The sequence below is a fragment of the Oreochromis niloticus genome, linkage group LG13 (assembly GCF_001858045.2).
Source record: "Oreochromis niloticus isolate F11D_XX linkage group LG13, O_niloticus_UMD_NMBU, whole genome shotgun sequence".
Taxonomy (NCBI): domain Eukaryota; kingdom Metazoa; phylum Chordata; class Actinopteri; order Cichliformes; family Cichlidae; genus Oreochromis; species Oreochromis niloticus.
In genome coordinates this window covers 17,605,980-17,633,680 of record NC_031978.2, presented here as the reverse complement: position 1 = coordinate 17,633,680, position 27,701 = coordinate 17,605,980, and the positions used below count along the sequence as shown (strand labels likewise).

Sequence of the window (27,701 nt, the reverse complement as noted above, 5' to 3'; positions counted from 1 at the left end):
TCTTCTAATCTTACTGACCACTCAAATTACTTTAGACTAACAGCCACATGTAACCACACATTCATACAGTGCTTTATCTATACACTTCAAGCACTTTAGGCACCTCATATCCATGAGGTACATAAATTTAGAATCACCAATTAACGTAATGCACATGTTTTTAATCTGTGTGAGGAAGGAACCCATTGGAAAGCCTGGCAGGAGCGGGGAGAACATGCAAAGCCCAGCTGGGATTTGAGCCAGGAACCTTCTTGCTGTGAGGCGACTGTGCCCCAGAAGTACAGAAATCTCCAGTGGGGGCAGCTGTGTTACATATAACAGGAGATGGTGAATTATTGACAGGGGATGCTGATACTTCAGTGCACATTCAGCTGTTGTTTGCAGTTAAAACACGTTGCAGTTTGATTTGTTCTGTACAATATGTATAATTTGGCAAGATATTTGCGTTAAACTTTGATACCGGTAATGCTTCACTGCTTAGCCCTCTTAGGTCCTTTGAATCTGTGAGTTTGTGGCGTGTCCTGACTGTTGTGAGAACCTAAGTCCCTGGACAAGCTTTGAAGTCGTGCCACTTGGTTTCTCTGAGTGAAAAGAAATGCTGACTTTGCCCCCCCCCCTGTTGAAAGCAATGCCAATCAAATCCTACCAAGGGCACACAATGGCCTCCTTCTGGAGAAACCAGAGCTCATTCATGCATTAATTTAACCTGGAATATCACTAATACACCTGAAGAGGATAAAAACTCATCTGCTTGCTCCCTCCTGTCATCGATTCTGAAGGACCTCTTCCAAATGGCATCTACCGAGGGTAATGATTATAATGAATTCATGGCTTTGTCTATTCTTTTGTCTATTTTCCCTTTGTTCATTCATTATCCTCTCATCTCTCTCTGTTGCTATGCAATAATGTAATGCTTTTAATGCACCAATGGAATTTGTGCGTACCTCTCTGTAAACACGTATGCATGTCTAAGTGTGTGTGTGTGCACCAGTGTGTGTACACACAATCATATGGCAACCATGCCTACTCAGCATGTCGCACTAGCAATAACTTAAGTAAGGCTTTTCCTGTGTCATTGTTAGAGGATCTCAGGCCCTCATGCTGCTGTGCCTGCCTAGTGTTTGTGTTTGCATTTGTATCACTGTGTACATAAAACGAAGGACCTGCTTGCCTTTCCCTTCTAACCCTTCCCAGGGTGAAAATCATTTACAGATTTATACATACCAGCTTCTAAAACTTGAAGAACAGAGGGGTAGGACTTAATATATGATTGTGTGTTTGTGCAAATGTTTGTCCTATATCTACTGACCAAACTGACCAAAAAGAAGGTGCAGGAACAGGTTAAATCCATGAAAGAAGCTGCAAGGCTGCAGGGGACACTTTAGTTGCTGAATACAGATTTAAAGATTTGCCCTCCTTCCTTGGGCTAAAGGGGTGAAAGAGGGAATGACCCCCTGTCCCCTCATGCTGACCAACCACTGCTAGCTTGTAAATTGAGTCCATGTGGGTTTATGGGTGTGGTGTTGAATAGTGCACGTTTCCTTCCAAGAGTGGGATTGTAGATGTTACATAACTCGGCATGTGTGTGAAATGGAACTTTGAATGAGAATTCATTGTGTCCTTAAAATAGCCTCACCCATGGGCTCTTAACTGTCCACAAAGGAAGCGTGACAGCTGCAAACATGCATTTCTGTTTGTGTGCGTTTGAAGGAGAGAGCACGCAGAAGAGAGCGTGGAAAGTCGCTGTGCAGGCATTTAGTTACAGTGTTTAGCTTGCAGATGTGCTTTTGGAAAAGGGATCAGAGTGATATGTGAGTAGCCTCTGGGGTCTTCTGATTATGAGCCATACTGCTGCCTCCTCTCAGGTAACGCAGACTTTATAGTTTCAGGGTTTTCTCCAAGGAAAATATTCCATATGGCCTTGGATCCAAATACTAAAGTGGGTGTTTGCATAAAGGTTACTGCTGCATTCTGAGTCCCCTAATGTTTGACATGTGTTAGTCTTTTGAGCTTTGACCTACACATAGAGGTGTTTGACTGATTGTTTGACAGGTTGTGTATATGTGGGCTGCATGTGAAAAAAGGGAGCAAGTTGAAGCGTAGAGTCATGTTTTCCCATTTCCCATGATTGTTACCTCTTACTTCAGCATATCCAACACCACCGCTGGGATGGTAAAGCTGTCTTTTTTTGTTGTTTTTTTCTTTTTTTTGTCCCTGACACACTGAAGATGATCAGTAGAAAGTCAAAACTTTAGTAATGAAGCCAAAAAGAGAAGAAACTCCCTCATACTTCTGCCCTTCATCAATGGTCTGTAACTTTTCCATGCAATTGAGAGACAAGTTTACATTATCGTCTGCTGTAATGGTAGTAATGACAAGTGTTGGCAGCAATGCTTGGCACTGCTCCATCACTGGGCTGGACTCCAGTGGGTCAGCCTCCACATGTATCAGAGACAGTTTACGACTGCGGTGCCGAATGACTTTCTTTACCTCGCTCGGTGTGCATGTGTACTGTAGCTTGGGGTGATTAATGTCCAGGCTTCTTTTTCCTAATGAGAGCTGGGCAGCTCGTTAAAGAGAAAAAAAACACACGGGACACTTAAAGAGCTGAAAATTAAGGGCGTGGTGGAATATCGTTAGAAGTTGTCGAGCTTTTTGTCGAGTGGAGTGGCAGCTGGAGGAGGAGGAGCGGTCTAAAAGCCTGAGACGCACACTTAATGGAGATGAACTTTCTGGTTGCATTTTGACCTGTATTTTTTGATAGGAATCTGCACATTTCTTTCTAAATTGCGTCACATTGTCATGTGTATTCAAACCAGAAGGCTTGCATAATCAGATAAGAGCATTTTTATGTCTGCTACACCCAGAGGGAACACTGGGGAATGTAGGAAAGCTGTGTTGCATTGCTTTTACCTGCTAAAGGAGCCTTAGCAACACAGGCCAAGTGATAGTAACATGATAGCAGCTGGCAGGTATGGAGACGTAGTTTGTGTTTGGTGTAACCTGTTTAGCAGTGTGGCTTGTTGATGTTGTCGCAGTGTTAAACCTGTTGGACTACTGGTCACATTCAGAGGAGAGCTCAACCACAGCCATCTCAATGAATAACACCAAGGAGCCATTAACATTTATTCTAAAGATTTTTTTACTTGGGACGTGAATATTTCTCAATGATAATCACCCAGGTAAGACTTCCCTCAGTCATAACTCTTTATGCACTTTGCTTTTGCTTTTGCTTTTGCACCTCTTTAATCAACCCTAAATGAAGACACGGTTCAGATGTTATGCTATGCTTCTTTTACAGTAAGATGCTAACATGCATATGTTCAGGTTTAAGGTGGGTCAGTGAATAACTGATTAAAAACAAAGCTTTCAAGTGCAGTGCACTCACTTTACCATGTCCTTTCAGTCTTATGTTAAAGATTGAAAGACTGCCACATATCCGCGCTGGTTGTCAGCATGAATTCTGCAGCTGCAAGCACAAATCCACAGTGTGATTAAATAGCTGGCAATATGCAAGTTGTTGTAGTGTTGACAGGGTTTTCACAGTTACTGCCAGTGTGGAGATATATTACTTTGTGGGGACGAAGTTTGCTTCAGCACACCGCACTCACTCCTCGTGCATATTTCAAGTGTTTAGTCTTCGTCTGCGCTTGTTTTACAGTGTGTAAGGAAGCATGTGGGGAAGACAACTTATTAGAATCTAACGTGTTTTTTTTTAAGATAATCATGTGTTCATAGATGTTAACACTGAATTTTTAGCTACTTTAGCTAAAGATATGACACTTACACACTTATCTGCTCAAAGACATTTAAGATATTTACTCTTTGGTATTATTCCAGCGTTTGCTATGAATCCCAATCTGAGTCTAAATCAGAAAACATTTCTGAGGGGATATGAGGTGAGAATACATAAAATGATATTCATCATAACTTAAATGTAAGAAGTTCTTCGCATTTGCTAGATGCAAATACTCAAGCAGCATAAATGCACATGACAGTATTTCATGGCTGCAGTGGTACACCACAGCAAGTGTTCAGTAAATGTTGTGTTGAAATGTTGAAGATAAATGCAAAAATGATGAGCTTATCAAGCTGCAGAAAGGGGCTCATATATATGAAGCCACACCATGCAGCAGTTTGACTGTGATAAGTGTAACTGACAAACTCAGTGACTGTTGAACTTTGTAGTGAGATAAAAACAGCCCTTCGGAGCCATGACTAAGATTGCAATTCTTGAGTACACGTTTCAAAAAAGTGCACCAAAAGTGTAAAAATTCCCAAGTCTCTTATATAATCAAGTCATTCCCCATATGGTTTGTCTTTTAGGCTCAAAGACAAACCATTGGTGTAACATCCTACTCAGTAATGTTTGAAATTTTGACACGACTTACTGCTAAATCCATCAATATGATCGGATCTTCCGCCACAGGTTATGTTTGCGTTGCTGTCTTATCCTTTTGGTTGAACATGTTTACTGCAGGCTGGATGCTACACTGATATAGTTTTTATTGTTTTGACTGGGCTGAGCTGAACTATATCTGCTCCCACAATCAAGCCCATGGCTGAGGTTGGTTGCTAGATTGTTAACAGCAGGCACTGGCTTTGGCTACCTTCATGTTTCCTTGTCCTGGGTTGAACTCAGCTTCTTGGCCACATGGTTACCTTTCAAAGAGGCAAAGCTTTTCTGTCCCTGGAGGTTGTTGTCTTTGTTTTTTTTGTTTTCTCTGTTTTTGTTTTTTCTAACCGTGGCTTTTCCTGAGTGGGGTTGTTTAGAAAAGGATTTAGGGATGTATGAACAAGACAGTCATTTAGAAATTATAGATGGTGCAGCAAATTATTCGCCTATGCTTGCAGTACTGTGCAAAAGTCTTGAACCACCACTCATTTCTTCGTTGTTTGCTAGGAAAATGTAATATCTGTGCAGCAATTTATTGAAACATCTGGAAAAATACAGTATGTAATTCTAAAGAACTTGAAAGTCAATATTTAATATGACTACCTTTATTCTTTAACACTTTCTTGACATTTTTTTAAATAGTAGGAATATTTCTGCAGGCTTCTTGAAGGACATCCAAAGCTCTTCTTTGGATGTTAGTTGCCTTTTACTCTATTGAGTGTGCTTCAGTAATGGTGAGGTCCGGGCTCTGGGGAGGCCAGTCCATCACTGATAATGCTACACTGGGTGTTTTTATATCCAGGTATAGTTTTGCTGCAGTGACAGTGTGTTTAGGATCATTGTCATGCTGAAAAATAAAGCCAATCAAATGCTTTCCAGATCGTATTGCATGGTGGATCAAAATCTGACACTATTTCTTTAGAGATGGCTGTAGACGCATACCGTTGTACCTCTCTCCTGACCTCCTGATAACAATCTGAAATAAAAAAAATTGCAATTTGAATTAATCACTCCATAAAATCTGCTGTCACTGGCACAGTTCTTGTGTAATTTGGCATATACGTATACATCAGTCTTTTCTACATGTTTCCCTTCCACTGAGACCATTTGTGATGAAGCCTCAGCAAACAAGAGATGGATCAGCTGAAAGTCCAGATGCATCAGGCCCATCAGATCTTTGTTAGATTTTTTTCCAGTTTCTTTAGGACATGACTTTCCTAAATCCTCAACTTGTCCACTTTCCTAAAACATTTCTAAGATATGCCAACTTTAGCTCTTTGAGAATCACCTTGCTGGAGCAAAAATACAATTTTATGTCCATCAAACTGTTATTTTTGACATTTATCATAGATTCAACTAAAGAAATGGGGGGAAAAAACAGAAGCTTTTTATGCCAGGCTACTATCAACAAAGTGCCTAAAGATATAGGCTAAGCAGTAAACCAAAACACTGGTTCATCCCTTGAGTTGGGAGCTTTTTTAATGCTAGGTAAATGATAAAACAAGCAAATAAAACAAAATATTCTTCTAAATGTAGCCAGATGCAAGGGCTGGAGTGGAAATGAGTGAAAAAGTAGTCAGTTTCCAAAGAAAAACTTGTCCTGGAGATTTATTGAGATTGCTTAAGACCACAATTACAAGAAACTCTGACTTCTTGTGTGCAAAAATATAAAGGAATGAGAAGTCACTCCAGGCTTTTGCAAAGACTGTGTCTTGCTTCATCCTGTGTCTGATGATGACAGAATTCAAAACTTCCTTACAGTGATAAATCACATGTCTTAAACCTCAAGGGGCACAAAAGTACTCGCTGTCCAGTGTAACTGTCATGTGATGGTGATTTTTGCTTATCATTATAAGCATTTTTGCTTTTAGCAGTATTTTCAGTCCCATGTAAGCTAAAGGTGTCAACTAAACTTTAACCTGTGATTAGTTTGACAGTTGTGAGTAATCTTTATTTACTGTTAATTGTATTTTTGATTAGCTGATGAACTGCTTTGTCTGTAAAATTCTGAGAATAACCATTAAAAATCCCAAAGTTTAATTTCAGATCTGGTTATTTGGCAAGATCAGTTGAAAACGCAGAAATAAGAAGCTGGATAATCCAGGAGCAGCAAATGTTGTTCTTAATCTTGTTGTTAAGCTGACTAATTGAATAATGGATTAATCATTTTAGTAGTTGCACAATCAACTCTGAGGTAGTCCTGTGTTGGTGAGCTATGTCCAACTGATCCAGATCCAGGACTATCCATTCCACAATTTGCTCCAATCCCTGCGCGTAGGGCTGGAGTAGCCCACATAGGGGATCCTTTGTTTAGGAGAGTCTAGGCATGGAAGATAATTTACAAGCCGCTAAGGTCCTCACGCCATTGGCTGATGAGGCTCTGTCTGCGTCTGCAAAAGGCATCCCATCTGTGTGTGTGTCTGTATGTCTGTGTATGTGCGGTGAGTGTGTGCGCGCCTGCTGTAGCAGTGCTTTGCTACGGCGGCTCACAGTCGCCCTAGTCATGACACCCAGGAGCTTGCCCTGCGTACGGCTACTGTAGCCAGCGTTTTCTTGAGGCTGGAGGCAGGCAAAGCAAGATGGCCACCAATACCTTTTAGGGATATGCTGCCTAAACCGGAGGGGCTTCCTCCGAGGACAGATAAGGTAAAGACAACCAGAGTGTTCACCCTGAGTTCTTTTGTCTTACTGCAAGATAGGTCAGCTACAGTGGAGCTCATCTAGAGGTATACGCCGTTGTCTCTCTCTCTCCTCGCTACCCTGGATTTAGCTGACTGGGAGTGCTTTATTTGGACGCCTGTTTTGTTATTGTCCCTTTCACTGAGGACCTGGCCTTTTGTGTGTGAGCACTTGTCTTGTCTTTTCCAGGTGGGTTTAAGGGCTGGGACAACAAAGTTAGCAGCAAATGGATACAAGAAAGCCCTCGTCTTTCCTTTTATTGCATGCCTTTTTTTAAGCCACTGTGCTGTATGAAGAGCCCGTTTGCTTCCCCTTTTCTTTCTTGCAGTGTTTTGAACAGCCATATTTCTGCACCTGCTGTCTTCTGACTGCTTAGCAGAAAAGTGGAGTGCTTGTAAGCCTTGGGTCGTAACTTGGCAGGCTTTACTTGTTTGGCTACAGTAACAGTATTATTACTGTGCGGTTTGTAGGAAAGGGTCTCGCTGTTAATGACGCCGTCTTAATCTCTATAATTTTATAGTTGATTAAGCTCGTGCTCTTTTTCACTGCTTTTCTGTTTAGGTAGTATGTTTTGTGTGTAGACGGCATTATATTAAGCTCAGCGCAGACAGGAAGCACTCAATGAATGAAGGAAATTCTCACGTGTTCAGAGAAACACATATAAACCACTACTTACGCTCTGAGTCAGGAAGGAAGCATGTTTTTTTCAGTGTGTTAATGTCAGGGTGCTGTGAGGTGGCAGTCTTAACTGTATGATTTCTGCATACCCACAATGTGGCAAAAGAAATTGGAGTATTCACTTTTTTTGTTGTAGCAGTTCATTCGATGTCTATGTATAATATGTTTTCTGTGTGTGTGTGTGTGCGTGTTTTTGTCTGTGGTCTTGCGTTACAAATAGATGCACACCACTTCAAACCTCCTTGGAGACCCATCTTGCTCTCTTTGGAGAGGCAGAGACACTGGGTTGCTACGATTCATGTAGTAGTGACACTCACGCTGTTGCCGCGGGTCTCTGAACGGGTGTTTGTGTGTTAAGAACTCACCCTTAGTCACTCTGGGATATGTTTAATTCATTCTGAAAGCTCTGACAAGCTCCGTAGTTAGTCACAGTTTGTCTAACACAAAAGAAGAAGAGTGTGTTTGCAAGTGACTAACCCGGCGATATACCCAACAAGCACAAAGACACAGCATCAGCACATCACAGTCCGAGCTCCCTCCAGAGACCCAGTGGCTAAATGAAAACACATGACTTTGCATTCGCATCCTGCTTTTAAGCTTTTTGTTTTTACGAGGATAAATGTAAAATAATTAAAAGCAGAGGCTGCACTTTGATGTCTGCTTCAGATCATAAACAGTTGGATGCACAAACGGATGCACACGCACACACATGCATGCCGACGTGTGTGTCTGGTGCAGTGCTGGAAGGCAGCCAGTGCTGCTTTGTCATTGAAAGCAGTTTATTGTGACACGCTGCCTTTTCCCCCCCTTTCTCTAGCCCTGTGCCCCATCTTCTTCACTCCTCTTTTCTTTCATTGGCCCATTTGTGCATGCTGTGCATCTCACATTCTTGCTTTGGCAGCTTTGGTATTGCCTCAGCCTGAGCTTGAACTATCTGTTGCATCAGCGGCGTGTTTCTAGTAGTCGGACACGATCCTGACAGCCATGGGGAGTTCAGTGGACTGAGGAGTAACTGTAGCAAACCAGAGAGTGATCAGGAGTACCACATCACTGAAAAGACCTGGTGATCATTTAGCTTTCCCATGTTAATCACAAACAGCTCTGTGGTCACTGCAGTTTACCCTTGAGTTGTCAAACAACATTTAACCTGTGCTTAAAGGAGAAACTCCAGCTTCAGCAAAGTTAGAAACAGAGCCAAAGACAAAAGCTGTTCTGTGTATTTTTAGTACTCAGAATGGAAAAAATAATGGGACAAACAGGCAAGATCCAGTCAGGAGACCTTTAGGTCATTTATAAGGCCCAGTTGGAAGATGTGTGCTTGTATGCAAATCAGAAATGTACGCTTGTAAGAAAGAACTTCACGCACCTAAAACTCTTGTCTTCACACAGCTGTTATAGAAGATAGCTCAGCATCTGTATTCTCTCTGACCTCTGTGTGCCTTTTATTCTTCCAGCTAGAGCTTTGGAACAATGCCTAATCTCCTATTTTTCCAGTGTCTTCTTCCTCACAGATGCCACTTTATTACATGTAAGGTGTCACTGTATGCATTTGATGGTTGAAAACAATGTTCCCTTTTTATCTGGGATTTCTGAGAATCTTTTAAGTGAACTAATACCAGCTCCAGATTTAGGCTGATTCTGAGCACATTTTAAAACTTGAAGGATTGTTGTGTTTTATGAAATGCATTTAAAAAAATGTCAGTATTGTCGAGCAGGTTTTTAAATAAACATAAGGTTAATGGTTCATTTTCCACAGATATTCCTGTGCAATCTATAAAACTCTCTGCTCCCATATATCGTTCCGTTTGTCACGTGCAGTAAAAATAGTGCAGTAATAGTGTGCCAATCTAAATCTGGTGCACGTCCAGTGGAAACAGAGGGAACAAAGAGCACATGTAGGTGATAAACACAAGTGTTTTTTGTTTGGTCTGTGGGTTCACAGGAGTCTGGTTTATATTGATGTACTGCTGCTGCTGCTTACTCTTAATCTGTCAGCTTGGAGTGCACATCTCCTGCTGTAAAACACATTAAAACCAGTTGATGTGATTTACTGTAATGGGTGTTTATGCCAGGTAAACAGTCATAAAGAACATACATCCAGCTGCACTGTAGTCACGCTAGTTCATTAAAGGGAAAATGGGATGTCTCTCTCGCGCACATATAAATGTACAGCACACTCAAGTGAGTTTAAGATCCTTTTGTCAGCTGAGACTTGGCACATGATACAGAATTTTTTTTTTATATATCTTTGTCACATTGAAACATTTTTCTTCCACTGCTAAAGGCTTTAGTTCTGCTGTGATATGCAGTTAAAATAAAGAACAGCTTGTCTTCAGTGGATCATATGCTTATTCAAGATGTTAAAAACTAAGGATGGCTTTCATATTTTCAGTTGCCAGCTGTACAGTGCTGTGTAAAAGTTCCTACAGTTCTAATAACCTTGAAAGTCAATATTTGCTATGACCACCTTTATTCTTCAACACAACCTGAACTCTCTTAGGCAAGCTTTCTTCTAACTTCTTTAGGTAGTCGACAGGAATAGTTCTCCAGGCTTCTTGAAGGACATTCAAAGCTCTTCTTTGGATGTTGGCTGTCTTTTGTTCCATTGTCTGCCAAGATGATCCCACTGCTTCAATAACGTTGAGGTCTTGGTCAGGAGGAGGCCAATCCATGACTAACAGCGGTCTATTGTGTTTTTTTCCATCCCAGTATGCTTTCACTACATTGACAGCGTGTTCGAGATCATTGTCATGAGGAAAAATGAAACCATTGCCAATCAGATGCTTTCAAGATTGTTGGATCAAATCTGACAGTACAAAATCCTGTCAGTTTGAGCCATGAAATTACCTCCACCATGTTTTAACCAAACCAAATATTTGGATTGATTACTCTTTAAGTTGCCAGTTCTTGTGTAATTTGGCATACCGCAGCATTTTCTGTAAAGTCCCCTTTCTTAACATTGACTTCTTGACAGCTTCCAGTTAGATTATTTCTGATCATGCCTCAATTAGCAGTAGATGGATCAGCTGAAAGACCGGATGCATCTCTCAGGCCCTGTGTCAGATCTTTGCTAAATTTATTTCTACTTTCTGAAGGATATGACTTTCAGATACTTTTTATCTGCTGGACTGACTCATGATGAGCATGCCAAGATTTGCCCAGTTTTCAGATAATATATTCAACTAAGGAAATGGAAACAAATGATATGTTTGTCCAGCAGGCTGCCACTAACAAAATGTCTGAAAATACAATAAAATTGTTTTTTTTTGTTGTTGTTTTTTTCATGGTTGTCTGGTATGTGTAGACACAGCACTGATTGGTCCCTTGAGATAGGTGCCTTTTTTATGCTTGAATTATTCACACGCCAGTGGTTCACTAAACAAAAAACATGAACTGAAAGTGATCAGGGTACAAGGACTGGGCTAGAAAAGAATGAAAAAGACGCCCGTGTCCTAAGAAAAACTGTGAAAGACCTTCAGAAAGACTAGAGTACTACAGCTCAAGATCCCTTTAAAAATTGCAAAATATAAAGAAATGAATGACTATTTCAGAGTACTCTTTGCATGTTCTCATAGAAAGTGCTTCTAAAAGAGCATATATACCACAGTAGCAAAAACACTTTACTCAAAGCCTTAAAACTTCTCCAGATAATATAGGTTGTGGAAATAATTATCTGTGTACTACACAGGTTGTAGTAGAACATGTTTAATAATGTTTTTGTGAGTAATCCATACGCCATGGTTGACCTTCGTATGATCACGGTTCATGAGGGTCAGGCGGTGCCGTAGCTACTGTGTGTAAGACCCACAGTGGGTTAATCACTCTTAACAATGCACAGGGGTTATACTGTAATGTCAGGCCAGCTGTGTGGATAATCACATGTGCATGCACACACATGCATACCCAGGAGCACACATTCAAGCCCAGGACAAACACAACACGTACATACACGTTGCACACATTCCCTTAGTGACCCACTGGAAGTAGCGCAGCCTTGAACTGTGGATGACTCCAAATGTTTACTTGTTGGCTCTCAGCTACTTTTGGGTCTGTTGCTCTCAACACTCCTGAGCTCAGATATTAATGTAGTCGTTATCGACGCCTCGACTGCGAATTATCTCCGTTTAACTTTTTATTAGCTCTGTTTAGAGGTCAGATTTGGCAAGATTATTTGTTTTCTCAATGCCATAATAGTTTCCACAGCCTTGATAGTGGCTGCAGCAGATGCTCGTGCCATGCTATGAGGCAATCTGCTGTGCTCTGTGCCGTGACTGTTTAGAACAAGCTGATTCACTGTGTACTGTGAGAGCTTGTTGAGTCACCTCTCTCATTTCTCTCCCTGTCTCTGCATCTCAGGTGGTTCCAGAAAGTGGGTTGGTAAATGGCACAGGCAAAGCACAGATGGATGACACCCACATGGCAGCAGAGGAGGATGAGGGGGAGGAAGGCCACATACCTCCTACACAGTCTCCCCCCATTACCCACTCACTCACCCACGACCTGGCCTTGGACCAAGGTGTACGGCCAACACTTATTAAAGGAGAGCCCGGGCTGGAGCTGACCAGCACTGCACCACTTCACCAACAAGTATGCTCTTCTGTGACTTTTCAGAATGGTTCTGCTGCGAACCTGATAAAACCTAAACCTGGTGCTAATATGACCACTGTGTCTGCATTGAAACGGACTACAATGGCATTGGAGCCTCAAAGGAATATCATAGCTGCAGTTCCTAAAGACTCTGAGAATGGACCCATGACTCCTCCAGATGACTTGTCAGTTCCACTAAAGAAGATCAAACAGGAGGAGCCGTGGGTGTGGATCACTGAACAGACCACCACGCAGCTGAGTGATGAAGATGAGGTATGTGAGGACCCACTGGCTACGCTGGCAGCCGTTGTGTGTCTTTCTGTCACTGAGAGGAAGGGGCTGGAGGAGAAACTCTTCAGCTCTCGTGCTTCCATACTTCACTCCATCAAAGCAGAGGCACCAGATTTGCACTTTGTGAGAAAAGAGAAAGAGGACTTGTATCTGAAAAGCACTCCTGTTAATCTGCAAAGCACTCCCCCACCCATTAAAAGTGAGCCTCTTCCAAGTGTCTTGTTACCAAGCGTGCAGTCTTTGGCAGAGAGGAGAAACCTTAGTGTTGATCAGGCTATCGCTATTGAGGCCTTGACTCAGCTGGCAGCTATACCTCAAAGCACACCAGGGTCCATTAAAACTGAAAGTAAGTGTGAACATCCCATTTCTACTGCTGTGCCATCATCAGCCTCGAGTACAAATACAGTCCTGCAAGAAGCCAAACCCGCAGTAGCTTTTGGCTACAACAAAGTCTCGGTCATCAGCTCACCACTACACCAGATGTCAGTTATACGACCTCCTGTGGCCAGACAAGGGAATGTCATCCAGCGCTCCAACGGGTTGAGCATAAACAAGCTGCAGAGCCTCTTGGAGGCAAGCTCAGACAGTGATAAAACAATCTCCAGAAGGACAGAACAGGATTGTGGTGCTTATGTCATTAAGTCTGAATTCAGTTATAAAACCCCCACTGATGTGAAGTTTAGTAAGGATCATGAGCGTCTGTCTATGGAGGGTGGAGTTGTTGCTAAAGTGAGCAGAAACAGAGATGAAGAGGAAGTGGCAGCTCAGCTGGCAAATTTGGCCTTCATCATCCAGTCCCAGCACAACCAGCAGTCAGAGAACAATCCTCTGAAAGGAGCGCCTGTGTCAGCTATCAAATACAACTACAAATCCCAGCAGCCCCCCAGTCAGAAAACACCTGTCAGGAAGAAAACGAAAGCTACGCCTTCCAAGCCCAGAAAGAAGAAAACTGATGGAATAAATCAGCGCACGCCAAATAGAGAGACAGCGTACAGGAGCAGAAACCAGAAGAATCCCTTTCAGGGTAAATCAGGACTTCACCACAAGAAAAACCTATTTCTGCCTCAGGCTCAAATTGATCTGAAGAGATACTTGGCTGAGGCACAGGAGGAGAGGAAGCAATTTATCCATCAGATTAACACTCAAAATATATTTCATTTAGGGCATCAGACTCAGAACTATAGCACTCTCGCAACGATCAACCACATTTCTGGTCAAGAAAACCAGGCGTGGTCCCTTTCAAAAGGTCCACTTCACCAACATAATCCATGCAATGGTTACGCTGCAGGACCAGAAGAGTACGAAAAGCATTTGTTATCTCAGGTAGTGCAGCCCTGTGGTGGGCTGCAGCACGGTGCTGATCCTAACACCAGCCCAGCCAAATCAGCTTTTCTCAGCCCTACCTCTGGGCATCATGGTCTGGCTAATGGCTTCACAGGGGCTCGTCAGTCCCCTCCTCCAAGTCAACAAAGCTACTACAAGCTGGAGAGTTCAGGACCTGTCACTGTCCTGTCTACAGCTACTGATGGGGTTCAGGGCCACTCTGCGGACTCAACTCCATCCAAGAACGGCATCAACAGTTTTCTGGAGTCTCCCACGAGTTTTCTGGATACCCCTATCAAGAACTTGCTCAACACACCTTCCAAAAAACTGGCTGATCTTCCATCCTGTCAGTGTGTGGGTGAGTTGCTTCTGTCTTCACTTCAACTTTTTAGCGCATGTGTTTCTGTCACATTACATTTGAACCACTTTGAAATTAAACAGACTAATCTAAATGTTTTTCCTCTGGCCTGCAGAGTTGTTTATAAAGCTGAGTAGCTGTTGCTCGTGAGATTTGCCCAGATTGGGCGATAACAGAAAGAAAATATAGAAATGACTGCCTTCTCTACAGTCTAATGAAATTAGATTGCAGTCACACTATGGTCAAAGCATTAAAAAAGTGCTTTTCAAAACTCAGCAGTAAAGTCTTTGTTGTGAGTCATTCAGTTTAGAAATTTTTTTTCTAATCAACTAGACACCAGTGATCAGATTCACAAGGTTCATGATCATGACAGTATCTATATATTTATGGTACGTGACCTCATTTGAGCTAAAATGCTAACTAGCTGTATTCATTTTTCCCCTCACCGACAACTCGTCACAGCAGATGGCCACCGCTCTCTGAACCTGGTTCTGCTGGAGGTTTCTTCCTGTTAAAAGGGAGTTTTTCCTTCCCACTGTCACCACAGTTCATGCTCACAGTTCATGCTCGCCTTGAGGCGACTGTTGTTATGATTTGGTGCTATTTGATCAGATGACTTCTGTTCAAGTGGAGTGAGGAGAAAAGTAGTAGACTGATCTGCAACTTTCGAGGAGTGGAGAAATTGGCATTGCTTTCATTTTTATTGCTTGAAATAACAGGAACATGATTGTAAAATGCAGACTTCACCCAGCCATAAACGCCTAAACACTACAATATAGCGTTAACTCTTTCCACACTCTTTCTGAAGACAGCAAGCTGTCTTTCCAAGCACCTGGAAAGACGGCATGCTGTCCAAAAGCTAGCAGCAAAGATCCAAAGAACTGGCTGAGTGATCCTAAGCCAGCAGCAGAAGCTTGATTTGGCTTCGGTTTTGTGTTAAATTTAAACACCAAAAGAAAGATTGTGTGTCTTTCCTCATTAGGGACGTGGATTTGTGTCATTTTGTGGGAACTGTAGGTTTGAAAAGTTAAATGGTATTTAAGTGACAGTGCCAAGCAGGCCATGTTAAGCAAATAATATAACAAGTTGTGTGACAAATTCCTTTCTAATAGAGCATTAAAAGATGAGAGCCATCTAGTTTCATTATATTCAAGTAAAGTGAGACATCAGAATGAAAGAGGTGATATCTTCTAAACTGAGCAGCTTACACCAAAGCTAACTAAGTATCACTGCAGGCCAGAGGGAAACATGTGTATTTGATTTTAGGGTGAGCTGTCCCTTTGGAGTTTTCTTTTGAGCGAGACTGCTGGTGTTTGACCTCAAACTGACTTTTTTCTCTCACTCTGACTCAAACATACACTCACACACACATACACTGTGTCCTAATTCAACAGCCAAATCGAGCATAAAAGGCTGCATTTCTCTGCCATATTTGGAGCAGGATTTTGAATGTTTCGTGGAGGCTTGTTGACTTATTATGATGCATTTCAAAAGACCTCCAAGGTGTTGGACCCTAAAGTGAAACTGAAATCCAGCAACATTTAGTGTGTATTTCAACATTAATCTGATGTTTTTATTAAAAATATCAAACAGGTGACTGTGTTTCTCTTTAAATGTCCCAGCAATGCATCAGTGGAATGTTGTTTGAAGAAGTTGCTCCAATATTCATTGTTGTTTTTCACAGACCAGATCATTGAAAAGGAAGAAGGCCCTTACTATACTCATCTTGGGGCAGGACCCAGCGTCACTGCAGTGAGGGAACTAATGGAGAACAGGTAGAGTGACTACAGCGGCATTGTTTACACTCTGTGGGGTGTGTTTACTACCACAGCTTACTAGTAAACCACAGGCTTGGTGGAACAGGGTGGGATCACAACCACGCTATGTCATTAAAAGGAAGCACTGCTGAGATAGCTCAACACATATACACACACACAGCATGCTGAAACAGGAAACCCCTCGAGCTCAGACGAGGGGCCCGTAAACCAGGATGACAGCTTGTTTAAATACAACTTGTGGTTCATCAAGTCCATTTGACAGCTACACTTAACTGAAACGTATATTTTCAGCTTTGGCTGGTAAAGAAAATAGTTTAGTCTTTGGTCTAATTAGCTCTTTTGGACACATACCACTGCTTACTGTTATATTATACCAACCTTTGTAATTCACTAAAAGACACAAAGGGTTTATTTTGAAATGCTGTGAGGTTTTTGTGTTGTCAGTTGCTCTCAGGAAGGGTTAAGCTTCCTCATGTGTAATATATAGCATATTGCCATCCATACATGCTAGATATGGGCTTTTTGAGCAGAAATACTATTGCATTTTCTCTAGGAACTGTTCTGGCATTATTCAGAAATCACCCAACATCCAAATACTCTAACCACATCTCACGTTTTTTCAATCCAATGCCTGGTAGTTAGTAGCGCATTTTACCATTTTTCTTGTGAGTCGGTAAACAGCTTTTAGTTTTATTACCTCCACCTTCTGGCAGTAGTAACGCATTACATCCTACCAGATTTTCGTTAAAAACGAGGGAAGATACAGCATCCAAAAAACATTAATTGAGTGCTTGTTCACCACAGTTTAACAACTATTCAGTTAAACTTCAGGGATGACAGTTTGGTTCAGTTAGGAAGCATGAACCATTGTGAACCCATTTCACCTGCTTCAGTGTAAATGATCGTGAACAGGAGGTCTTGAGATGCACCGTTACCCTTACTCTCTCTTTATCTCTCCACACTGTTGTTTATCTTTTGCTTGTGTCCTTGTTATTGCTGCTATCATAAGATGCTACCTGCAGTGCCGCACAGGCAGCTAAGTTTCTTCAGGATGCCACATCCATATGTGCTGTCACAGGAAGGTTTGCAGTGTCTCAAGAGTGAGACAGCTGGACAAGGCTGTAGAAGGGCATGAACCCAACAACAGGATTGCTGTCTGCACCTTTCTGCCAAGAGAAACAGGAGGAGCACTTCCAGAGTCTGACAAAAATCACCTCCTGGGGCTAATCATTTGCATGTTTCTGAGGAAACTGTCACAAGCAGACTCCGCGAGGGTGTCGTTAGGGCTCAACGTCCTTTAGCAGGACCCGTGTTCACAGATAAGCATAGAGCAGCTCAACTGGCGTTCACCCATGAACACCAGAACTGGCAGGTCTGTCAGTGGCATCCTGTTCTCTTGGCAGATGAGAGCAAATTCACATACAGTGCATGTGACAGAAGTGAAAGAGTCTGGAGACACCGTAACAAATGCTGTGATGACTGCAACATCAGAACAGGACACCAGTGTGATTTGCACCAAACTAAATGGATTCATAGTGGTTTATGCTTCCTAACTGAACAGAATGACCCTGAAGTTTAACTGACGTTGTTTTATGTTGTGATGAGTGGTGTATGTATATTTTAAACAAAAAATAATTGTATTAACTGTTACATTTTTTAAAATATTATTCTAACTTTTAGACTTTTATATGTTCTGTTGTGAAGAGCACAGAGTTATCATTTGTTATGTGTGTGTGTGTTCTAGGTATGGTGCCAAAGGAAATGCAATAAGGGTGGAAGTTGTTGTTTACACTGGGAAAGAAGGCAGGAGCTCCCAGGGGTGTCCAATAGCTAAATGGGTATGTGGTTGGTGTCTGTGGTCATGATACTTTTCTGAATGTCCTGAATGTGTCTGCTGTAAATGTAAACATTGTTGTGAGCCAGTATATTTAGTGTAAGAAATGAAAGTCAGCCTCTGATTTATGCTTTTATCACCACCATGGCAAAATCTTAGCTGGCGTCAACCGTGTAACCAAAGTTTAAACATAGCGAGCAGTCTGAGACAGCGTACTTCCGCCATGGCTGCATAAACCATGGCATAAACTTCAGAGTCTTTAGATCAAGAAGGATATCCGGATTAGTTTGTGTTTTCTTTTTCTTTAACAGCAATTTTTTGTGTTTCATTGGTATTTGTTTAGATATGACACAGAATGTTCTTCCAAGTATTCCTGGACCCAGTACCAGACCTTAATCTGGATCAAGTCAAAATGTTAGCCACCTCTGGTACAATTTTCACATAAATGCATCCATAACTTCTTGATAATTTCTTCTAACAACACAAACAAACAGACAAACTAAAACCTTCTCCGTGTCAGAGGCATCCACCCATCCATCCATTCGCTTCCGCTTATCCTTTTTCAGGGTCGCGGGGGGTGCTGGAGCCTATCCCAGCTGTCATAGGGCGAGAGGCAGGGTACACCCTGGACAGGACGCCAGTCTGTCGCAGGGCCGTGTCAGAGGCATTAAATTGCAAATTTATTCACAACATTTTCTGCCTTGTCTTTTGTTATGGCAGGTCACTTATAGTCATCTATGTAGTGAGCTTGGTGCATTCGTCTGTGTTGCAATCCCAGTTTCGAATGTGACTGATGTTTGTGTATGTATGTATGTATAAATGAAATGTCCTCTGACAGGTGATCCGGCGTGGCAGTGAAGAGGAGAAGCTGCTGTGTTTAGTCCGCCAGAGGCCAGGGCACCACTGCGACACGGCAGTGCTGGTGATCCTCATCCTGGCCTGGGAGGGAATTCCTCGGCCAGTAGCAGACCACCTATACCAGGAGCTGACAGAGACCCTCTTTAAGTACGGCTCCCCACCAGCCGTCGTTGTGCGCTCAACGAGGAGTGAGTACCCCTTCCGTTATTTTTTCATAACACTTCTTTTTCCCTCTTTATTTATTCATTTGTTATTTTCCATTTCTTTACAGTCGCACATGTGCGTGCCAGGGTTTAGATCCGGACACCTGTGGAGCTTCATTTTCCTTTGGTTGCTCCTGGAGCATGTACTTCAATGGATGCAAATTTGCACGCAGCAAAGTTCCTCGGAAGTTTCGCCTGCAAGGTGACTACCGAGAGGAGGTGAGAGAGTGTGCTTTTTTTAATTTACAGCAGCAAACAATGAGTGAGTAGTACAGCTTACAGCAAAATCTGAAAGAAATATTGTCTCTTATTATTTAGTTCAAGCGATTCGTTTTTTTGAAGGTTTGCCTGCTGGTGGCTAATGTTGGATATTACAATCAGAGTCATAAGTAGGACCTTTTAAATCATTCAGCTTTTATTTTCAGGAGTTGAAGGTAGAAAACAACCTTCAGAGTCTCGCCACCGAGGTCGCTCCACTCTACAAGAAACTTGCTCCTCAGGCTTTCCAAAACCAGGTATGAAACAGGAAATGACCACACTCATCTCTGGTAATCCTTTGCTCTCCTGGGCTCGACTTAATTCAGTGGAAGTGATTTTCAGTTAATCTTTTTCCTTAAATTGCCATATTTTCTCACTCCAGGCTACTTCGGTGACCTGTTTATTCTACGGACTCCTAATTCTTTTAAAAAGCTTATTTTTTAAATAGTTTAAGAAGTCTTTCCTTAGTGTCCTGTTTTTTCGGGTCTCACAGGTGGAATATGAGGCGGCGGGGGGTGAATGCCGGCTGGGAAAGAAGGAGGGACGTCCTTTTTCTGGGGTTACAGCTTGTGTGGATTTCTGTGCACACGCTCACAAAGACACTAGCAACATGAATAATGGCAGCACCGTGGTAAGCAAGCTCAAGAATGCGATACCATGTAATTTACTCCTACATGGTGCATCTAAATTTGAAGGTCAACAGTTCTTGTTTGGAACTATTAAACCTTTTGGCTAAACAATTTGCTTTTTGGCTTTGGGTTGTTTTTGTTAGGTTTGCACTTTAACCAAGGAAGACAACCGTGCAGTTCGTAACATGCCAGAGGATGAGCAGCTCCACGTGCTGCCACTTTACAAGATCTCTGACACAGATGAGTTTGGTCACGCTGAGGGCCAGATGGCAAAGATCCAAAGTGGTGCTCTTCAGGTTCTGTCTTCCTTTCCTCGAGAGGTGAGTGAACCAAAAAGGATCTTGTTTTACTTGTTGGTCAGTGTGAACTTGCTTTATATAATTCAGTTTCGGTACATGTCAGGTTCGTCTGCTGGCAGAGCCGGTAAAATCAGCCCGTAAGATCAGACAAGAGGCTCGCCTTAAGGCTCAAGCAGAGCGAATGGAGAAGAAGCTTGGGGTGACTCCCCTCACTCCTGGAAAAGTGAAAGTTGAAAGCCCCAACAAAGGTAGTACATTCAAGCACCTGGTCATTTAAGATTTATAGCTGTTTTAATATAAACACATTAAAATATATGTTTTTTCTTCCAAAAAAAAAAAGCTGGATACAACAGCTCTTACAGACCTGCTAGTGTGGAAAGGTACCTACCAGAGAAGAATCAAGCCTGCACTTATAACCAGATCAGCAGCTACCCCATTGTGGGTCCAGGAGTCAACCCACAGAGGGAGGTCATCTCACCCAACACCCATAGCCTGCCTGGCCTCCAGTTTGGACAGAATGGCTCAGTTCTCAGTTATAAGACAATGAGTGATACAGTGAATGGTTATTCTCCAGCATCTGGTGACCAGTGTGCTTCGACAGAGTGTATACCTCCACGTAACACACCTGCTGACTATGATGGTGCTTTTAAAACTGAGCCCAGAGAGGTGCACTGCTCTCCTCAGCACAAACCTCTTCCCAGCGGGAGCGCTCCTCCTCCCTCTCCATTCTCCCCCAGTCCAACCTCTGAAGGCCTCTTCAGCCGGCTCAATGGACTCCATGGGTCTGTGGGAGATGTCATAGCAGAGGCTAGGGGTCATGGCCTCCCACCGATCTCTCCTCTGTCCCTCCCTGTACAAACTCCACCATTTGAACCAGAGGAAGTGAAGCAGGAAGAGGTATGGTCAGACAGCGAACACAACTTCCTCGACAGCGAAATAGGCGGAGTCGCCGTGGCCCCGTCACACGGCTCCATCCTAATCGAGTGCGCGCGGCGGGAGCTCCACGCCACTACTCCAGTCCTCAAGCCAAATCGCAGCCACCCTACCCGCATCTCTCTAGTCTTCTACCAGCATAAGTCCCTAAATGAGCCGGGCCACGGAATGGCTATGTGGGATGCCAAAATGGCCAAGCGGGAACGGGACAGGGAGGAGGAGGCTGAGAGATTGAAGCTGGAGGGCAGCCTTAGTAAAGGTGCTGGAGGGGTGGAGGGAGAGGAGGAAACGGGTGAGGAGACAGAGGAGATGAGGATTATGAATGTCCCCACACGTAAGGCATGGACTCTCCCAAGGGATGAGGTCATCACCGCGTCCCCGTATGCTCTTACCCAAGTGACGGGTCCATACAATCGCTGGTCTTAGTCAACGTGTTTTAAACCTTGACATTCACACACACACACACACACACACACTCAAACACAGAAAACTCCTACACCCTGTGCTTCTGCCTTACCTCAGACAATTTTAAACTGCTACTCTCATTTTTATCCTTTTTTTTCATCGTGCTTTTCTTATACCTGTTCACTTTGCCCTTCTTCGTCTCTTCCTTCAGAGCGATGAGGAAGACCAAAGGTTGTCGGCTTTTTAACTGTGAGTTTCGGTGTCGGTTTTTATTGTAAAGAGATGGTGCTTTGAAGCATTTAAAAGACATTTTTAAACTGGTTTTATATACAGAACAAACAGAAAAAAAAAGATGTGATTATTTATTCTGATCATAACGATTTATATTTAATTTCTGGTGTAAGCCTGTTTACTGCAAGATTTCTACGATGACCTGCATTATGTGTTCAGATTTTATGTTGTACAGTAGAAATTTACTTTTTATTTCAGCCAGTAATTCTCTTTTCAGAAGATGAATCTCATTGGCTTTTTTTTTTTTTTTTACATTGGTGCCATTCTCACTGTAATCTTTATTAAGCAAACTCATTACATCACATTATGTAGAAAACAAGACTAATATTCTGCATATTTTTACTACAGATTGTCACATGTAGCATTGTGCATTTCCTTCTGCTGCCTCTGACTTCTGTCGGCGGTTGATGAAAGAAATGCACTTCCTCGGTTTGTTGTTTGTTTATTCGTTATATCCACATCTGGATAGTTTGTCTTTTATTCACAGATATGTATGGCATATTAAAAAGCACTTTTTTTTTAAACCTAACTTGAAAAGGGTCCCAGTCCATAGGCCTGAATATGTATGTACAGACAGAGATATATATGACAGTTTAGCATTAATCCTTTTTTTTTTTTACAGTATTTCTGCACTTAATTACGTTTCACTCATTTGATTGAAGATGGCATACATATCTAATGAAACTAAACACCTAGCGAGGAATAATGAAATGCTACATCGGTAAAGTGCTTGTCATCATTTGCACTTTACTTACGTTCAGCTTCTGGAAAAGGAATTCAGTTTTTTATAGGGAACAAGAGTGATTATAGGAATTAAAACACCTACTGTACATGATATTGGTGCTAAGGAGACCGTTTTTTTTCTTTCCAGAAACCACAAAGTGTCAGATATGTCAACAGATCATGCTCGGCTTTTATGTCCATACTCTTAAGTGTGAGCATAAGTTGCATTAGCCACTGCTGAATAATCAAACTGTTTCTTTTCCCTTGTCTGTGCTTTTGTTGTGAAACCACTCAAACACCAGATCCCGCTTAGCCAGCTGCCTAAGACGATTTCGGGTGCTCGACCTTTGTGAAAACTTTGTTTACAGAACGCTTTTTTACAGGGTCTAAAAATGGGGAGTTGTTGTCAACTCCTGATTCATCAGGATTTCTTCCTTGTTATTTTTCTGTTACCCATACAAGCAAAGCTCTTAATTTTAAGAATGAATCAGTTAGCACAAGAGATAGAGACATATAATATTCACACTAAAACTGATGGCATAACATTTCCTGCAGATGCATTTGGGTCTTTTAAACACTTTGACTTCCTTTTGGTGCTAATAGGACAAGATGTCAAGGTACATGCATTGACGCAACCTGCTTATGTACTGTATAACAGTGATGGCACGGTGCTTTTTGAAACTCAGCACTCACTGATCCTGTATTTGATTCAGTTCAGTTCCTTTCTTCTGGTCGTTACCGGCTGGCAACATCATGACATACCTTAATTTGTCAAGTACAAGTAAAACAGCGCACTATGGGCAGATGTCCACATAGAGTTCAAATGTCTTCCACAGTTAAATCCAACTCTGCAGCAGTCACAACATAACACACAAATAAAAATGAATGTAAAACTGGTTTTTAAATGAGTTAAATTTAGAAAGAATATTTTTTGAACATCACGTGATGAAATTACAGTTTTAAATGTTTCTCTCGACTTACTGTGGGGGACATTTTTAGTCCACAATGAACATTTTTTAATCAACAAAGAACTAACAACGAGCACCAGCATTAAAAAAAATGGGGGAAAAAAATTCTTAGTAGAAAATGTGTAAATATGTATGTGAACCACATTGTTTTTACTGTATTGTTACTGGTGTTTAGACAATGGGTGATCTTGCTTATTTTGAAACTGAATTACTGTACGTCGCTTAAAGTATATCCAGTTTAGACTTGAGAAGAGAATAAATTTAGCATTCCTTTTATGGATGGCTGATCTCTTTCGGGATTGTGAAATAAAGTCATATTTATATTTTGGACCTGATTATGATCTCCTCTTTTTTTTCTCCATCTGATTTTCCTATACTGGCTGTATGACTCACTGATCTTGTATTCCAATGAAGTCACTCAGACTTTGTCCCCTAAAGATGAAACATTACTTGTTTTTGTACACTTTGCCTCCTGAAGTAAAAACATGACAGTATTTTCTAGCTAGCTTGTAGATGTATGACAGTGATTTTCTCCTAAGTTAAATGTAACGTGATTTCAGCACAAGAGTGCACCTTCAGAACCTTTGGGGCACAAGTGCAAGTTAGATCCCTAATCTCTTGGACAAAGACACAATTTGGGGAGTTTTGTCTCTGTATAATGCCACAGTGCATTTTAGATCAAAACATTAAGATGTGATGAAAGCGCAAACTTGTTTAGCTTTAATTAAAGGGGTTTAAGAATTATGTTGGATTAACTGTTTAGGCTCAAAAGTAACAGGAGAAACTAACATAATTTTAAATATAAGGACAGTCTTTTCATTGTGGTGGTTGGCACCGTTTACTCACAGCAAGAACTCTCTGTGTAACTCCAGCTTCAACCCACATTTCAAAAACATGTATGGGGTAACCAGATTTTAATTGGTGATCCTAACTTAATTGCAGGTGTGAATGTGAATGGTTGTCTGTCTCTGTGTGTTAGCCCCACAACAGAATGGTGACTTGTCCAGGGTGTACTCCACCTTTTCTCCTATAAAAGCTAGGATGGGCTCCAGCCTCATCAAAACCTCGAATATGATTGGACGGATGCTTCTGATTCATCCATCAGAGTGTGAGTCTCTGTGTGATTCTAGAAAGGACTTACAGGGACTAAATGTGTGGAAAAATAAATATTTTTATTTTAAATTATTTTGACTGCTCAGTTAGAGTGGAAAAGAATGAAACAAAAAGTAAAAAGACAATCCATAAAATAAGAAATCACACATCAAGTGTGAAAAACGCCATGATTTATAAAGGCCACAGTGTTAAATCCCTGTAACTTTTGTAAGTTGTCATTATTGTGTGAATACTCAGCTGACCACATGTGACCACAGCTGCATGGTCGGGAGCTGGGAGCTACGAGGCATGATTTAACATTAGAGTGAGCTCAGGCTTTATCCAACATGTCACTTATTGATTTTAAATTTGCTGTAACAACGCAAAGAGTGCTTCACAATAAGCTGCAACATACAGTCGTGTGAAAATAAAGTACAACCTTACTGCTTCCAAAGGAATTAAGAGGGTAAGTAGCAGCTGGGTGCAGCTAATAAGCACTTCTACAAAAGCAGAGGTTTTGGCAGCTTGCTGGTCTGAGGCATTCAGGTGTGTACTAACACAATGTCACAATCATCCCAGCAGTGAACCAACACATTCACCACATTCAAGCCTCAGTTAAGCTAAAGTTCAGGATAGCACAGTTAGAAAAACACTGAACAAGTATGGCTTGTTTGGAGGCGTTGCCAGGACAAAATCTCTCCTCTCCAAGAAGAACATGGCAGCACGGCTTAGGTTTGCAAAGCTGCATCTGAACAAACCACGAGGCTTCTGTATCAATGTCCTTTGTACTGATGAGACCACAGTGGAGATCTTTGGCCATGATCCACATGTTCACTGGTCATATAATAGGAAAATGATCCCAAGCACAGCAGCAAATCTGCAAGAGATTGGCTGAAAAAGATAAAAATCAAGATGCTCTAGTGGCCCAGACAAAGTGCAGACCTCAACCTGCCTGAAATGCTGTGGTGGGACCTTAAGAGCTGTGCATAAATGAATGCCTGCAAACTGCTGGCATGTCCTCCATGTTTTCTGTATCTGATAGATTCATACAGAAAATATTGTTTTGAGTTACTGCTGCTAAAGGTGGTTCTACAAGCTATTTAATCACGCAGTGCACTTTTTTTTCCAGGACTCCAAAGTCAACTGGAGTACATTTGTCTCTCCAGTACATGTAACGCTTGGATTGATATAGAAGTAATAGGGACAAACCCTTCACCGTAACATGTTTCATTGATATAATATATATAAATATACACCGATAAGACACATGCACCCAGCCATCCATTATGACCACCAGCCTTATATTGTGTTGATCCCCCTTTTGCTGCCAAAACAGCCCTGACCCTTCGAAACATGAACTCCATTAGACCCCTGAAGTTATGCTGTGGTATCTAGCTCCAAAATGTTTGCAATAGATCCTTTAAGTCCCGTAAGTTGTGAGGAGGGGCGTCGCCATGAATCAGACTTGTTTGTCCTGCACATCGCACAGATGCTTGATTAGATTAAGATCTGGGAAATTTGGAGGCCACATCAACACCTCAAACTTGTTGTTGATGCCCACAGCCATCAGGGATTAAGTATTTTCCATGAAAGGGCGTATATGGTCCGCAACAATGCTTAGGTAGATGGTACGTGTCAAAGTAACACCCGCATGGATGGCAGGACCCAAAGTTTCCCAGCAGTACATTGCCCAAACCATCACACTGCCTCCATAAACTTGAATTGGTTCCGTAAGTGCATCCTGGTGAAGGTGTTCCCTGGGTAAGTGTTGCACATGCACCAGGACATCTATGTTATATAAAAGAAAACGTGATTCTTCAGCTACATACTCAACTCTTCTGCTCAACCCACAAATGCATTTTCCTTTATATATGGCACCATTTAAGGGGACATAAACTAGCTTTCCAATGATAAAAGATTTATTGCCAAGAAGCATCATTACAACAAAGAACACACATTTCCTTACTAGTTTCCCTTGTATTTTCCCTTCTTTTGTAAGGCTATGTAGTTTAGGGTTTATTTCATTGTCTGTAAACAGTAACAATAAAGTTGTACTTTGTTTGGCAGCAAACCTAACAGGAGACCTTAAAGTACTTAGAGAGATTTTTTACTTATTTGCACATTATTTACAGTCATTTTGCATGATCTGGTGCAAAATTGAGTGCAAGTTTAAAATTGTTAACTATCTTTTCAAATCGCTTCAATCACAAGTAAGTTAACTGAAGTTTCAAACTGTAAATTCTGAACTTTAGTAAAGGTGAATCAGTATCCACCCCTGGAGTGTTGTCTTTGTCTCACTGCATTCTCGCCGAAGCTGGGAAAGTGGGGAAAACTCCCCTGGTCAGCATGAAGAGGTCATTTGTAATTAAATTAACCTCTCTTTGGGCTCATGAATAATAGTTTCAGTAGAGGCGGGGGGGCTGAGGGTAATTTGCCACAAGAAAAAATACATGAGATAAATTTTACAAATCTTTAATCCCTGAAACCTATTTGCTTTAAAGTTGTCTTAGGCTATTAGACACCACTTTATGGTTATACATGTTTACAGACATACAGACTTCTGGGTATGTAATTAACTCTGGGGGGGTTGTTGTTTTTTTCAAAGTCAGTCTCAGCAGTGTTGGGAAATAAATTTACGGGAGAGGATTTATTTATTAAAACTTACTTACATACTTGCTAAAAAGAATACAAACACATAAAATGTCTTTCATTTTAGTCCATTTCAATTTGATCAAATGTCTCAGTACAATAATCATGGGAAGCCATATATTTATTAGGACTTTGGCTTCCCAAAGGTTGGTTTAAATGGTTTGAATCTTAAGCTGGTTTAGTCTTTCACATGAGAAATATTTTTCATATCAAGTACTACACTAGTAGTAACATTAATACAAACTAAATATTTTAAGCAATAAAAATCAAGTCTGGAAACTATTGCAAATGGTATTAAAGTTTTTAAATCACCACAAAATAAAATACTCAAAGCAGAGATAGATATTTTTAACCGTTTTCAATACACCTGTATGCATACCATTAGTTGGAGGTTTATCCACAGCTAACTATTGGTTTATCTGAATTATTGTCCTCAGAAGGAGCCACTCAGTGGTAGTGGGTGTAACCC

At 41.6% G+C, this 27,701-nt stretch overlaps 1 protein-coding gene across 1 annotated transcript in view; it reads left to right on the top strand.

Moving 5' to 3' along the window:
- The window catches only part of tet1 (tet methylcytosine dioxygenase 1), a 36,932-nt gene extending 13,106 nt beyond the window's left edge, over positions 1–23,826 (top strand). Inside the window, 11 exon segments of the mRNA XM_025897345.1 lie at positions 12,110–14,312; positions 15,997–16,087; positions 17,835–17,928; positions 18,763–18,937; positions 18,940–18,970; positions 19,054–19,204; positions 19,411–19,500; positions 19,737–19,874; positions 20,016–20,192; positions 20,275–20,419; positions 20,512–23,826. Coding sequence (XP_025753130.1) covers positions 12,110–14,312; positions 15,997–16,087; positions 17,835–17,928; positions 18,763–18,937; positions 18,940–18,970; positions 19,054–19,204; positions 19,411–19,500; positions 19,737–19,874; positions 20,016–20,192; positions 20,275–20,419; positions 20,512–21,530 — 4,314 coding nt within the window. The 3' untranslated portion in view covers positions 21,531–23,826.
- Positions 23,827–27,701: the final 3,875 nt, after the last annotated feature.